Source organism: Salvelinus alpinus, chromosome 10 (assembly GCF_045679555.1).
Source record: "Salvelinus alpinus chromosome 10, SLU_Salpinus.1, whole genome shotgun sequence".
Classification (NCBI taxonomy): domain Eukaryota; kingdom Metazoa; phylum Chordata; class Actinopteri; order Salmoniformes; family Salmonidae; genus Salvelinus; species Salvelinus alpinus.
Window position 1 is genome coordinate 68548881 of NC_092095.1, and position 13838 is coordinate 68562718.

At 45.2% G+C, this 13838-nt stretch overlaps 2 protein-coding genes across 2 annotated transcripts; both read right to left on the reverse strand.

The window, feature by feature from the left end:
• Nucleotides 1-1616: 1616 nt before the first annotated feature.
• On the reverse strand, nucleotides 1617-5813 carry LOC139532982 (cyclin-T2-like). Its single transcript, XM_071331125.1, has 4 exons — nucleotides 5806-5813; nucleotides 5104-5267; nucleotides 4357-4451; nucleotides 1617-4213 (listed from the first exon to the last, which is right to left on the reverse strand). Exons 1-4 carry the CDS (start codon nucleotides 5811-5813, stop codon nucleotides 3107-3109), a joined length of 1374 nt encoding a protein of 457 aa, XP_071187226.1. The 3' UTR covers nucleotides 1617-3106.
• Nucleotides 5129-13824, reverse strand: LOC139532746 (cyclin-T2-like). Its single transcript, XM_071330743.1, has 7 exons — nucleotides 13468-13824; nucleotides 12702-12783; nucleotides 9343-9471; nucleotides 9181-9241; nucleotides 8630-8692; nucleotides 8017-8430; nucleotides 5129-5267 (listed from the first exon to the last, which is right to left on the reverse strand). Exons 1-6 carry the CDS (start codon nucleotides 13623-13625, stop codon nucleotides 8372-8374), a joined length of 552 nt encoding a protein of 183 aa, XP_071186844.1. The 5' UTR covers nucleotides 13626-13824; the 3' UTR covers nucleotides 5129-5267; nucleotides 8017-8371.
• Nucleotides 13825-13838: the final 14 nt, after the last annotated feature.

Genomic DNA, 13838 nt, shown 5'->3' on the forward strand with positions numbered 1-13838 from the left:
ATGTAACTACCTACACCTGCTAGTTCTGCTGAGTCTGTACTGAGCTGGCAGAATGAAGCACCTGGATGATCCAAATAAGACCAGGATGTTACTTCCGTAATACATCCATGAGCACAATACAGTGACAACGGCCATTAATCAGACGGTCAGTGCCGGCGCTACCGGGTGGCAAAACCGGGCTTGGACCCCCAGATAGATTTTGGCCCAAATTGACACTTTTCTTTCGATTGGCGAGAGATTTTCATGCGAATGTTAAAAAAACGGCATATAAACAATATGCGCATTTCCCAACCAGTGAGGTTTCCGTCAAATTGACTTGTCGCCTATAAAAGTCTGTGCGTGATGGACGAAGTGCACATAAAATTACGTTTTGCTGTTATATTCGCATGTACCGAATAAAAAATACAAGTTAAATTGATGTCCATCACATTTTTAACAATACTGATGATTTCTCACAAACAAAATGTTGCGTTATATGGCGGGTGTACCCACTCTGGTATTGGAATGTGCGCTCCAGTCAACAGCTCACAGATACACTACCTACATGATCAGATTATTATGGACAACAGAGAGAGATTATTCCATCATCATGTCACCAGAATAAAGAACCAGAACCTCGATATTTATTGCAAAGGAGCATCAAGCTCATCACCTTGCTCTTTCACCACCTCTGTGAATTTCATGTATTTCATCTGTAGCCTGACTGCATGCTTTCCGATGAGAAGTACTTCATACTTCGATATGATAGTTACTATACCAATATTTGCGCATAAAATCGTTTCCACCTACATTTCTCGCATAATACCGACACAAATAGATCCCACCTTGTCTAGGGTATTTTGTTTACCGACAAATGTTCCGTTTGCATTAGATCTGTCATTACATGTTTGATCAGACACATTACTTTAGTCGCATAATAAAAGATTGGATCATGGAAACCTGGCTACAGAGATTTAAATAAAATGTTCACTTTTGCACATAGCTACAGCTAATAATAGGCAAGCTAGTAGCTAGTTCCGTTAAGCGTTGTTAGCGGCACGCCAAGACCCTTCTCTCTCTTGACATAACTCTACAATAATACATTCCAACTATGGAATCCATATTAGGCAGTCCCTTATTTTTCAGACGAGGGAGAACTTCCTGATATATGCGGTCGAAAGGAATAGGCAAAGTTCGACTGGTTTGTTCTGGTCAATATTATTATTGTATTTTTTATTTAACTAGGCAAGTCAGTTAAGAACAAATTCTTATCTACAATGACGGCCTACCCCGGACGATGCTGGGCCAATTGTGCGCCGCCCAAAGAGCCTCCCAATCACGGCCGGATGTGAAACAGCCTGGATTCGAACCAGGGACTATAGTGAGATGTAGTGCCTTAGACCGCTGCGCCACTCAGGAGCCCCGTTATATTTTAATCTTTCAAAAGATCTGATTGGTCAAAAGACCAAATTAGCACCAAAATATTTGAATTGGGCTGCCGGTGTAAACGCAAGAATAATTGCTCCATGGTCTTTTTGCCAGACCAAGTGAAGACAACTAATCAATGATTGAACAGCACCACCCAGTGGATGTATGAGGTAGCACAAATAATCATTATAAAATACACAAGACCATGATGTGTTTGTGTGTAACAACGACAGTTTTACACGTTTATTTGGGTTCCCAGTACACACATTAAGGATTTGTTCAATAGTGTCCGCTTTAGGACCTCCTAATACACTGTTATGGCAGAATAGAATGTGTGGTCTGAGGGTGTAACAAGTCAACCGACTAGCTAGTTATAACTCAGAACTGCAGTCCTATATACAATCACCTCTAGAGATATTTTCATAGGATGGCGGTTGGTTAATTAGACATTTATCAATATTGAAGAATAGCGACTTGTTGACGACTTGTTACAATCACAAGGCTTTTTGTAAATATGCCGAGATCTTTTTAAATGCACTTCACAGCAGATATAACGTAAACTTCTTTTATAGCTCTAGAATAATCTGCTGTATGTTTTAGAGGCACAGCCTTTGGCATCCACTTAGTTGGACAGTAGACAGCATATGGCCCAGTCCCCAATCGACCCCTAGACCCTAAGCACTTGAGATCCCACAAGCGCATAAGGGTGTCTCTCTCAAAACGGCACACGATTCCCTATGTAGTACACTACTTTTGACCAGGACCCAGTGTTTTTCCCAGCTGGGAACTTTGCAGGCCCTGGTCAAAAAGGAGTGCCCTACATAGGGAATAGGGTGCCATTTTGGACACAAACATAGGGTCTATGAGGTGTTGATCTGGGAAAGGGCCTTTGTATGTCCTCTGACTAGCCATGTGTGATGAGTTGGATTGCCATCATATACAATGTGTGTCCTCCCATTAGAAGACAAGCACACTGAAACAGCCTCTACGGTAAGATAGATGCTGTACTTCTGCAGCCTTCAACAAAATGACAGAAGTTATACATCTCTACAGATACAGGTATTATGCCAAGAGGAAGATTTATTTCGTTCTTTATATCAAAAAAGTTTCAAGACCTGAGTATTTCAAGGAATAAGTTTGTTTCTTAACGTACAAAAACGTACACGCGTTTACGTGGACACTGAACCGCCACCAGGCTGCTATCTTTCCTTATGTGATTGAAACATGCACATCATTAATAACAAATAAAAAGACAGACTTCTCTTTCTCTCCTTAAAAGAACAGAATTAAAATCTGGAATTTTGTCAATCACAGAACCAGTGAACGTGGCTCCCAGGGTGTTTAGCAAGCAGACAAGTAGCATTACAGCACTGTGTATATATCATCTTGTGGACATTTCTGAAGATCCTTAAAGCATCAGTAATTATTACCGTGTGTAGACAGGACTGACTGACTGGGTGATGAAGTTACTTTCACATAACTTCAAAGTTATAAAATCATTTTTTACTTGTTTTTAAAATCATAAAAACCTTTTTTTCCCCCAGAATTATTTTATCTCTATCCAACAACTCCTGCCTAGCCTACTATCCAGATCTGTTTGTCCAGTCTTGCCAACTCAAATGTCAAGCCAAACATGTTTGGACAGAGTTGTCAAGAGAACCAAACAGCCTGCACCCAGGCTAAACAACTAACTCTGAATTTACAGGTTCATTCCCTGGGCACTTAACAGAGAGTCCAGCATGTCAAAAGTGTCTTTGTAGTCGGTGTGTTGGCCGTTAGACCCCAGCACTCCATTTGACCCCTCCGGGCCACCGTGGTGTCTCTCCAAAGTCCTCGGACCACCACCACCGTCCGAAGAGTAGTGGGAGGAGCCTCCGGCACCTTTGGAACTCCTGCTGCTCTTAGCAGAGTGGTGGTGGTTGTTGTGACTACTGACGTCAGGGTTGGCCCGTTTCCTAGAGGAGGAACTGGAGCCCCCCAGGTCGCTACCATGGCCCCCGAGGACTCTGAGTGCCAGGGCGGGGTCGATGGCCCCTCGGCCGTTCCCGCTGAGGGAATAAGGGTGCGAGTGGCCGTGCTTGGGGTGTCTGCTGGGGCCAGAGTGGTCTTTGTACTTCTCTTTGCCCTGCGGGACACCAACATGGCCGCCCTGGTCCCTCTCAGCTGATACTTTGATTCTCATCTTTAGCTCCTCGTTGCTGGCCGCAACGCCGTTCTCAACCGCCGAGGCCTGTGGTGGGAGACCTCGTGTCTTTTTAGAGCTGGCCTTGTCCCTCCTGCTGTCCCCGTGCTGGGGGACACCCTGCCCAGGCTGGGAGCGTCTTTTATGGGACGGGTGGTGAGGGAGGGCGGGGGACTGGTACATGTCCACACCGCTCTGCTCCTCTCGGACACCGTTCTGCAGGTCCGCTGCCTGTTTCTCTCTGTACTTATCCAGGGAGAGTTTCTGTGGGGGGCGGGTGAAGGGCGAGGGGTTATTGGGCAGGGCCTGTGGATGCTTGCCTGCACTGGCCGTTTTGTGTTCGTGTTTGCCTGATGGGTACTTTGAAGGGATGGCTTGAGGAAGAAAGGCGAGGCCCTGGTCCAGCCCCAGCAGCTCAGCGTGGTCCCCAGCCAGGGCCTGGTAGGGAGGGAACGGGATAGACATGTCATCTAGCGAAGCCATCTCCCCAGAGTCTGACAGGGACGAAGAGAAGAATGAGTTGCTGCCGGCCACACCGCTGATGCCGTCCAATGAGGAGCTCCCTTGGAAGGAGCTGTCGCCCGTTTGGCTGTCCATCTTGGGCTTCTTGGCAGCTTGCGTGGCCTGGAATAGCGATGTGGTGAAATTCAGTAAAAAAAAAGGGCAACACCAAACAATTCCACCCCAAATGTCAGTCAATATTCAGACAACCAATCTGATGAAACAGTGAAGTAGTAGCTACTAGGGCTAAATGCTGAAACACTTACACCAGTTGTGAGAGCAGAACCTACCCTCCAGTTACGTATCCTTTTCAGCCTGCTGGGCGTCTTCTCCAGAATCTGCAGGAATTCATTGGTCAGCTCTACGTCAGACACAAAGACAACTATTAGAATCCTGAAGGAAGTGACGGGTCAGCTCTACGTCAGACACAAAGACAACTATTAGAACCCTGAAGGAAGTGACGGGTCAGCTCTACGTCAGACACAAAGACAACTATTAGAACCCTGAAGGAAGTGACGGGTCAGCTCTACGTCAGACACAAAGACAACTATTAGAACCCTGAAGGAGGTGACGGGTCAGCTCTACGTCAGACACAAAGACAACTATTAGAACCCTGAAGGAAGTGACGGGTCGGCTCTACGTCAGACACAAAGACAACTATTAGAACCCTGAAGGAAGTGACGGGTCGGCTCTACGTCAGACACAAAGACAACTATTAGAACCCTGAAGGAAGTGACGGGTCAGCTCTACGTCAGACACAAAGACAACTATTAGAACCCTGAAGGTTCGATCCCTGCGTCCGCCTTCATCACATTATATCCCCCTGCGTTTCTGGGCAGTCTGAATAAACAAGAAATACTAAACAGAGGGTGGAATTCCACTATAGAACCCCGAAGGTCTTGGGTTCAACACCTTCAATCAAGTGTTCCCAATTTCAACCTTCCTGGCTTATATCCCCCTACGAGGGTGGAATTCCACGGTCCTTAAAATAAGAAGAGTAAAATGTTTCTGACCGTCCAGCAGTGTGAGCGTGACGGTGCGGTCCAGATACTCCCACCAGTGTTTCCCGTCAGTGGAGACCGGGATCTCCCAGTTGGACCATTTACAGGCCAGGTGGATACAGACGCAGGCGATGACTGTGGGCTTGTGCTGCAGGCAGAACGTGGTGAGGTGGAGGCTGTCGGAGGGAAGACCACAGAGGAGACGCCCGTTAGCTACAGTTCTAGGGTTGGAAGACAGGACATTAGCACTAGTCCTGGGACATGGCTGAAGACCCTATGGAAGTGGTTTTCAAACCTTTCCCCGGGAACTCACAGACCTTTCACAATTTTGTTGCAGCCCTGAACTAGCGCACCGATTCACCTAATCAAGGACTTGACGACTAGTTGACAAGTGGATTCACCTAATCAAGGACTTGATGACTAGTTGACAAGTGGATTCACCTAATCAAGGACTTGACGATTAGTTGACAAGTTGAATCAGGTGTGCTAGTTTTGAAGGTCTGGGGGTCCCCAAGGAGAGGTTTGAACCTCTTCTCTATGGTGTCTAGACTTGAGCCATGTCTCTGGTCTAATAAAGCTCAGAGTACAGCTGATCTGCATGCATACAGTACATATTATAATACTGCCTTCATATTCCAGACTGTTGAGAGTGAGTGGCAGAGGCACGTACCCCGGTGGTTTTCTATGATGGATGATCGTGGCTGTTTCTCTTACCATTTCATACAGAATCTTACCGTAGAAAACTGATACATTGAGGACAACCCTAGATGGTAAACGTGTTCTTTGAGAGTACTGAGCGTTTTTATTGGGATCAAGCTTGTTTCCTAAAGATAATTGATGTCCACCATCCACCTGCTTTGTTCCAGTCCAGCCTGTCAAGTTATGCCATCTCACTCATACCTTTGCCAACTTTCTTTTTAAATGTCCTTTTTCAAAATGGTTCAATAGTCTTGCATTGCAAAAATCTGGGCAATACATTAATTATGGAAGTATCCTTTTGACTTGGTAAATAAAAAAACATTTTTTGCCCTCTGTCCAGACATTGTATATTGCTGTTGATAGGATAGCAAAATTATTAATCTAAGTCAGGGCAAGTAACAGTTACTAAAATAAAATGTAGGAAAATAATGAATCTATAATGAACTGTAATGTTTAGATTCTACTAAGGTAAAGAAGAGGATACCTATAGCATACAAGTCATTCATATATTAGAGAGAATTATGGATGATCATTTTACTACTGGAGTATTAGGTGTGTCAATTATTACTAAGAATTAGCTTTTTACCCTTATATACACTGCTCAAAAAAATAAAGGGAACACTTAAACAACACAATGTAACTCCAAGTCAATCACACTTCTGTGAAATCAAACTGTCCACTTAGGAAGCAACACTGATTGACAAATTTCACATGCTGTTGTGCAAATGGAATAGACAACAGGTGGAAATTATAGGCAATTAGCAAGACACCACCAATAAAGGAGTGGTTCTGCAGGTGGTGACCACAGACCACTTCTCAGTTCCTATGCTTCCTGGCTGATGTTTTGGTCACTTTTGAATGCTGGCGATGCTCTCACTCTAGTGGTAGCATGAGACGGAGTCTACAACCCACACAAGTGGCTCAGGTAGTGCAGCTCATCCAGGATGGCACATCAATGCGAGCTGTGGCAAGAAGGTTTGCTGTGTCTGTCAGCGTAGTGTCCAGAGCATGGAGGCGCTACCAGGAGACAGGCCAGTACATCAGGAGACGTGGAGGAGGCCGTAGGAGGGCAACAACCCAGCAGCAGGACCGCTACCTCCGCCTTTGTGCAAGGAGGAGCAGGAGGAGCACTGCCAGAGCCCTGCAAAATGACCTCCAGCAGGCCACAAATGTGCATGTGTCTGCTCAAACGGTCAGAAACAGACTCCATGAGGGTGGTATGAGGGCCCGACGTCCACAGGTGGGGGTTGTGCTTACAGCCCAACACCGTGCAGGACGTTTGGCATTTGCCAGAGAACACCAAGATTGGCAAATTCGCCACTGGCGCCCTGTGCTCTTCACAGATGAAAGCAGGTTCACACTGAGCACATGTGACAGACGTGACAGAGTCTGGAGACGCCGTGGAGAACGTTCTGCTGCCTGCAACATCCTCCAGCATGACCGGTTTGGCGGTGGGTCAGTCATGGTGTGGGGTGGCATTTCTTTGGGGGGCCGCACAGCCCTCCATGTGCTCGCCAGAGGTAGCCTGACTGCCATTAGGTACCGAGATGAGATCCTCAGACCCCTTGTGAGACCATATGCTGGTGCGGTTGGCCCTGGGTTCCTCCTAATACAAGACAATGTTAGACCTCATGTGGCTGGAGTGTGTCAGCAGTTCCTGCAAGAGGAAGGCATTGATGCTATGGACTGGCCCGCCCGTTCACCAGACCTGAATCCAATTGAGCACATCTGGGACATCATGTCTCGCTCCATCCACCAAAGCCACGTTGCACCACAGACTGTCCAGGAGTTGGCGGATGCTTTAGTCAAGGTCTGGGAGGAGATCCCTCAGGAGACCATCCGCCACCTCATCAGGAGCATGCCCAGGCATTGTAGGGAGGTCATACAAGCACGTGGAGGCCACACACACTACTGAGCCTCATTTTGACTTGTTTTAAGGACATTACATCAAAGTTGGATCAGCCTGTAGTGTGGTTTTCCACTTTAATTTTGACTCCAAATCCAGACCTCCATGGGTTGATACATTTGATTTCCATTGATACTTTGTGTGATTTTGTTGTCAGCACATTCAACTATGTAAAGACAAAAGTATTTAAGAATAATATTTCATGCATTCAGATCTAGGATGTGTTATTTTAGTGTTCCCTTTATTTTTTTGAGCAGTGTATATTAGCTTCTATTTGTCAAACATAAATCAAAAAAAAATAAAACTTTATTAATACTTACCGGGACAGATGCTATAGTTTACATCTTTTCACTGATCTTTAGTGGCAAGCTATATTCAGGCTACCAATTGTGTTTTAGGAAGGAGGAGACATATGCACTCTGTAGCAACCAAACGGTCAGTGAGGACAGTCTACAGCACCACCAACACGTTCACATTGTGCATTCAACCCCTATGTGCCAACACTGAGCCCTTGTACAATACACCGCACTGCTGCAGCCTGGCTGGCTGGTACCGCCCCTAGGGGTTTCCCAGAAACCTGCCTGGCGCAAAGAGGGCGTTGGACACAGGAAGGGGGACCTGCCAGTACAGGAAGCTATAGTGTGCCATCACAGTGCAACATAGTGGGGGGCGGGGTCAGGATAACAACCTGTTGGTAGCCATGAAATAGGAAGTCTGTGCCAAATCCTTGCTTGCTGTAATAGAAGGAAGAGAGGGGTCAAAGGTTAGCTCGGAGTCTCAGACAAGCACTGGAATGAAATAAAATGAAAACATTATTAGAACTGGTTACTACATACAGCAGAGGTTTAATAAAAGTATAAGTGTCTGTGTTGAGGTGTGTGTCAAAGATGAGAGAAGGTGATAAGATGGAAAGACACAGGAAGAAGGCTGTACCTCGCACTAGCTGGGAACATCTCACAACATCAGTGTGAGGATGTTCAATTGTTATTTCAAAACCTGAAAACAATGTAATGGAACATGATTAGACATTCCAAAGCCCACTGGCCATCCAGATGCAAATGAACCAAAAAGTACCACGACTACGTCCCAAATGGCACCCCATTCCCTTTATAGTGCACTACTTTAGACTAGGGCCCACTGGGGTAGTGCACTACTTTAGACCAGGGCCCACTGGGGTAGTGCACTACTTTAGACCAGGGCCCACTGGGGTAGTGCACTACTTTAGACCAGGGCCCACTGGGGTAGTGCACTACTTTAGACCAGGGCCCACTGGGGTAGTGCACTACTTTAGACCAGGGCCCACTGGGGTAGTGCACTACTTTAGACCAGGGCCCACTGGGGTAGTGCACTATTTTAGACCAGGGCCCACTGGGGTAGTGCCCTTGTACAATAAAAGCATGTTACTGTGTGTAAAGCATAGGGTGCCCTTTGGGATGCAGCCCATGAAGTTTCCATGTATCATCCATCTATAGACAGATCCTTACCTAGCGTCTGCAGTACTATCGTTTCTAGTATCACCAGCTCCTGAGCTTGCTGATGGTATGCCTAAAGTTCAACAGATTTCATATTTGTAATGTGTCTCTCTCTCAATATCACCATGACAAGAGATCCACATCACAACACCCAGGTACAGAGGCCTCACTTACATTGCTCTTGGTGTCTAGTGGGGCATCCTGGGGGTTGACGCAGGCATGGGCCACTTTGATGACATGTTCAAGCTTCCTAGGTTGTTCCTCCACCTTCGCAGCCAGGAACAAGGTTGTTTGGGAGATGATCTGTAGAAATAAAGACATTAAGGTTGGGCGGTATCCAGGTTGTCATACCGTCCTTCACTCATCCCAGGATTTACGCTATTACAGGCTTAGTGCACGCCAAAAAACGGGGTGAAAATGCCTATTGGAAGTCTATTACCAGAATGCTAACATAATGAGCACAAGTAATAGTGAGGCTGCTAGCTAAATATGCTATCGAGCACAATTTTTTTTTTTCAAAAACAGGCAGTCCAGCTCATAAAGTTAGACATATACAGGAAGGAGCTACAGCGGGGCGGCAGGTAGCCTAGTGATTAGAGCGTTGGACTAGTAACCAAAAGGTTGCGGTTAGAGCGTTGGACTATAACCGAAAGGTTGGAAGATCGAATCCCCGAGCTGACAAGGTAAAAATCTGTCGTTCTGCCCCTGAACAAGGCAGTTAACCCACTGTTCCTAGGCCGTCATTGAAAATAAGAATTTGTTCTTAACTGACTTGCCTAGTTAAATAAAAGGTATAAAAAAGTCATTTTTGGTGAGTTTGTACATTTACAAGGGAATGTGAATTAGAGACATTGTGCAAATGAACAATACTGGTTGTGGAGCAGTATGTGTCCACGCTATGTATGTGTGGAGTCTGGAGTCGCTAGGCCAACGGGCCTGCCTGCTCTGAGAAGATAGGGGAGAAGCAGACGGGCCCAGAACGGAGAGGAAAAACGCAAGGATTTGTTTTTTTATTTCACCTTTATTTAACCAGGTAGGCTAGTTGAGAACAAGTTCTCATTTACAACTGCGACCTGGCCAAGATAAAGCACAGCAGTTCGACACATACAACAACAGAGTTACACATGGAATAAACAAAACATACAGTGAATAATACAGTAGAAAAAGTCTATATACAGTGTGTGCAAATGAGGTAAGATAAGGGAGGTAAGGCAAAGAATAGGCCATGGTGGCGAAGTAATTACAATATAGCAATTAAACACTGGAATGGTAGATGTGCAGAAGATGAATGTGCAAGTAGAGATACTGTGGTGCAAAGGAGCAAGATAAATAAATAAATACAGAATGGGGATGAGGTAGTTGGATGGGCTATTTACAGATGGGCTATGTACATGTGCAGTGATCTGTGAGCTGCTCTGACAGCTGGTGCTTAAAGATAGTGAGGGAGATATGAGTCTCCAGCTTCAGTGATTTTCGAAGTTCGTTCCAGTCATTGGCAGCAGAGAACTGGAAGGAAAGGCGGCCAAAGGACGAATTGGCTTTGGGGGTGACCAGTGAGATATACCTGCTGGAGCGCGTGCTACGGGTGGTTGCTGCTAAGGTGACCAGTGAGCTGAGATAAGGCTGAGCTTTACCTAACAGAGACTTGTAGACGACCTGGAGCCAGTGGGTTTGGCGACGAGTATGAAGCGAGGGCCAGTCAACAAGAGCGTACAGGTCACAGTGGTGGGTAGTATATGGGGCTTTGGTGACAAAACGGATGGCACTGTGATGGCAACTCTACTCAACAAATTGGATGCAGTCTTGGAGGCTATTTTATAAATGACATCGCCGAAGTCGAGGATCGGTAGGATGGTCAGTTTTACGAGGGTGTTTAGCAGCATGAGTGAAGGATGCTTTGTTGCGAAATAGGAAGCCGATTCTAGATTTAATTTTGGATTGGAGATGCTTAATGCGAGTCTGGAAGGAGAGTTTACAGTCTAACCAGACACCTAAGTATTTGTAGTTGTCCACATATTCTAAGTCAGAACCGTCCAGAGTAGTGATGCTGGACGGGCGGGCAGGTGCAGGCAGTGATCGGTTGAAGAGCATGCATTTAGTTTTACTTGCATTTAAAGAGCAGTTGGAGGCCACGGAAGGAGAGTTGTATGGCATTGAAGCTTGTCTGGAGGTTAGTTAACAGTGTCCAAAGAAGGGCCAGAAGTATACAGAATGGTGTCGTCTGCGTAGAGGTGGATCCGAAAATCACCAGCAGCAAGAGCGACATCATTGATGTATACAGAGAAGAGAGTCGGCCCGAGAATTTAACCCTGTGGCACCCCCATAGAGACTACCAGAGGTCCGGACCACAGGCCCTCCGATCAAGCTGCAGTGGCAGCTGTACAGATAACTCATCCAAAGGCTTTGACACCTCATATGACACTACGACATTGCTCGTCCTAATATTTATATATTTCTTAATTCCATAATTTTACATGTGTGTATTGTTGTGAATTGTTAGATACTACTGCACTGTTGGAGCTAGGAACACAAGTATTTCCCTACACCTGCAATAACATCTGCTAAACATGTGACCAATAAAATGTGATTTGATTGATGAGAATTCACACATTATCAGCAGACAGCGCTCTTACTGATGTGTAGTTACTTTTCTCTAAGCAGCCAGCCTACTTCTCTCTGGTAAAACGCCAGTTTAACTGGCTACATTCTTTCTATGATAAACAGAAATATGATGGCCATGCATCGTTTTCACCAAAAAAATACATTGCTTTTTAAAATTGTAAGTTCATTTAGCCTACTTGTGTGGCTGCCAGCCAAATAGCATTGCAATTCTGTCGTCATCAGATGAAAATTATGCTTATTTTCTGCCGAATGTGTTCTGCCAAATTTTCTGTGAAGAAAAACTATAGTTGCACATCCCCGATCACTCCATTGAGGCAAAACACACTTAACTTTCAATATAAAACACGACCTCTGTCTATACACAGTTGGATTCACCTGCTCCCACTTTTGCTATTTACAAACATGTGACTGGCTCAACTGTTCTGGGCCAACTATGGTAGGCTCAGCTGGTAAAACATGGGGCTTGCAACGCCAGGGTTGTGGATTCGATTCTCACAGGGGACCAGTACGAAAACGTATGCGCTTACTACTACTGTAAGTCGCTCTGGATAAGAGCATCTGCTAAATCACTAAAATGTACAAGTTGACTGCAGGTATTTACTTAAAAAGTAGCTACAAATATTAAAACGTATAGAAAAACTTATATTAAATAGTTAGAGCACTGAACTGGCTATTTCCAAATAACCCGGTATACAGCCCAAGACTACAAGAACATCCCTCAGATCTCCCTTGTAGATAGAAGTTAGCCTTGTCCCAGATCTGTTTGTGTTGCAAGTCATTGTCACACCAAGCACAATGACTATAGGAGTTGGCAAGACAGCACAACGAGATATAGGAAGAGGCTAGATTGAGAGTTAGAGAATGAAAATACAAAAACAATCTATGTTACAATTGAGATGGTGATTACTTACATTCCTATGAAACTTAGTGAAAGAGTGAATCATATAAAATCTATGCATGTAAACGATTGCAGTGTTGATGATGAGTTGAGAGCTGAATACAAGGGTTAAGGAATTCCAAGTGATATGCGGAAACAACAGGAATACTGCAATCAATGCATAAACTATTCTAACATCATAGTTGGCTGATGTCATTTACCGGTAGTTGGGTGACAATCCACCTAGCTTTGTTCCCATCTCAGCTAGTTAGCTCAGGTTCACTAACGTTACTCCAATAATGAGACACAGCTGACCAAGATGTCACAACTAACTACCTCGTGAGATAACATAACAAACCATATTATATATGTTCATAAAAATAATTAACTAATAGTTATTCGTACATCCAGCCGGCGGAGTAGACGATAACAGAGCTGCTAAGGCGAACGTCTAGCAGGCCAAAATAACAGCTACCGTTAGCTGATCACATAACAGAACGAGGTTAGCATGGTGCGTTAGCTATCAAGTTAGCTGAAGAACTAGCTAGCGTAACAACCTCAAAGGTTAGGGTTACTGCGTTAGGTATCCTATTTTGTAATCCAAACAAGACATAACGTTAGTCGAAGTAAAACATTCAACTTGTATTTTAAATGGACACATTTAGCTGTATTTCAGTTACTTGCAAAGAAAGCTAGTTGGCTACTAGGTACCAAGCTAACAAACGGCACAACCATTTTGGGTAGCTAGTTAGCCTAGCTGCCACATAGCGGGCTGAAAGCCTCATTTTCAGAAAGGATACACGTTGAGTCTCTGGCCCATATCCTGAATTAGGTTGGCGGCTTGCTGTCGGTAAGAAAGTTCCCTATCAGATTCGACTCCACTGCGGCGGGACGGCGTTGTTTCTAGTTGCTCCCGGGAAAAGAGCCATTTCGAAGAAGGTCCCCGGTGCACCGCCATTGCGCTCCAACAACTAGCCCCTGGTGGCTCGAGGGGGTAGGGAGCGTAGGAAATAAAACGCGCATGCGCTTTGGCTACTCCCCTAGGACTAGTAAACCAATTTCTCAGCAAATTAGCACTATTTTAACTTTCAATACAGCAAAAAAAATCTCTCACAAATTGTGGAAAATCATGGATATGATGATAGGTCCATTCTGTCCAAACTTGCAGGCT

Bases quoted from the DNA above. Each gene is read 5' to 3' on its own strand.
- LOC139532982 (XM_071331125.1), bottom strand. The intron at 4,452-5,103 runs GTCAGAAACATT...TGTCTGACGTAG, and splicing joins CACGCTCACACTGCTGGACG to AGCTGACCAATGAATTCCTG. The intron at 4,214-4,356 runs GTAAGTGTTTCA...TCGCTATTCCAG, and splicing joins GTTCTGCTCTCACAACTGGT to GCCACGCAAGCTGCCAAGAA.
- LOC139532746 (XM_071330743.1), bottom strand. From the start codon at position 13,625: ATGGCGGTGCACCGGGGACCTTCTTCGAAATGGCTCTTTTCCCGGGAG. The intron at 8,693-9,180 runs GTAAGGATCTGT...CATTGTTTTCAG, and splicing joins GATAGTACTGCAGACGCTAG to GTTTTGAAATAACAATTGAA. The intron at 8,431-8,629 runs GTACAGCCTTCT...CTTCTATTACAG, and splicing joins ATGTTCCCAGCTAGTGCGAG to CAAGCAAGGATTTGGCACAG.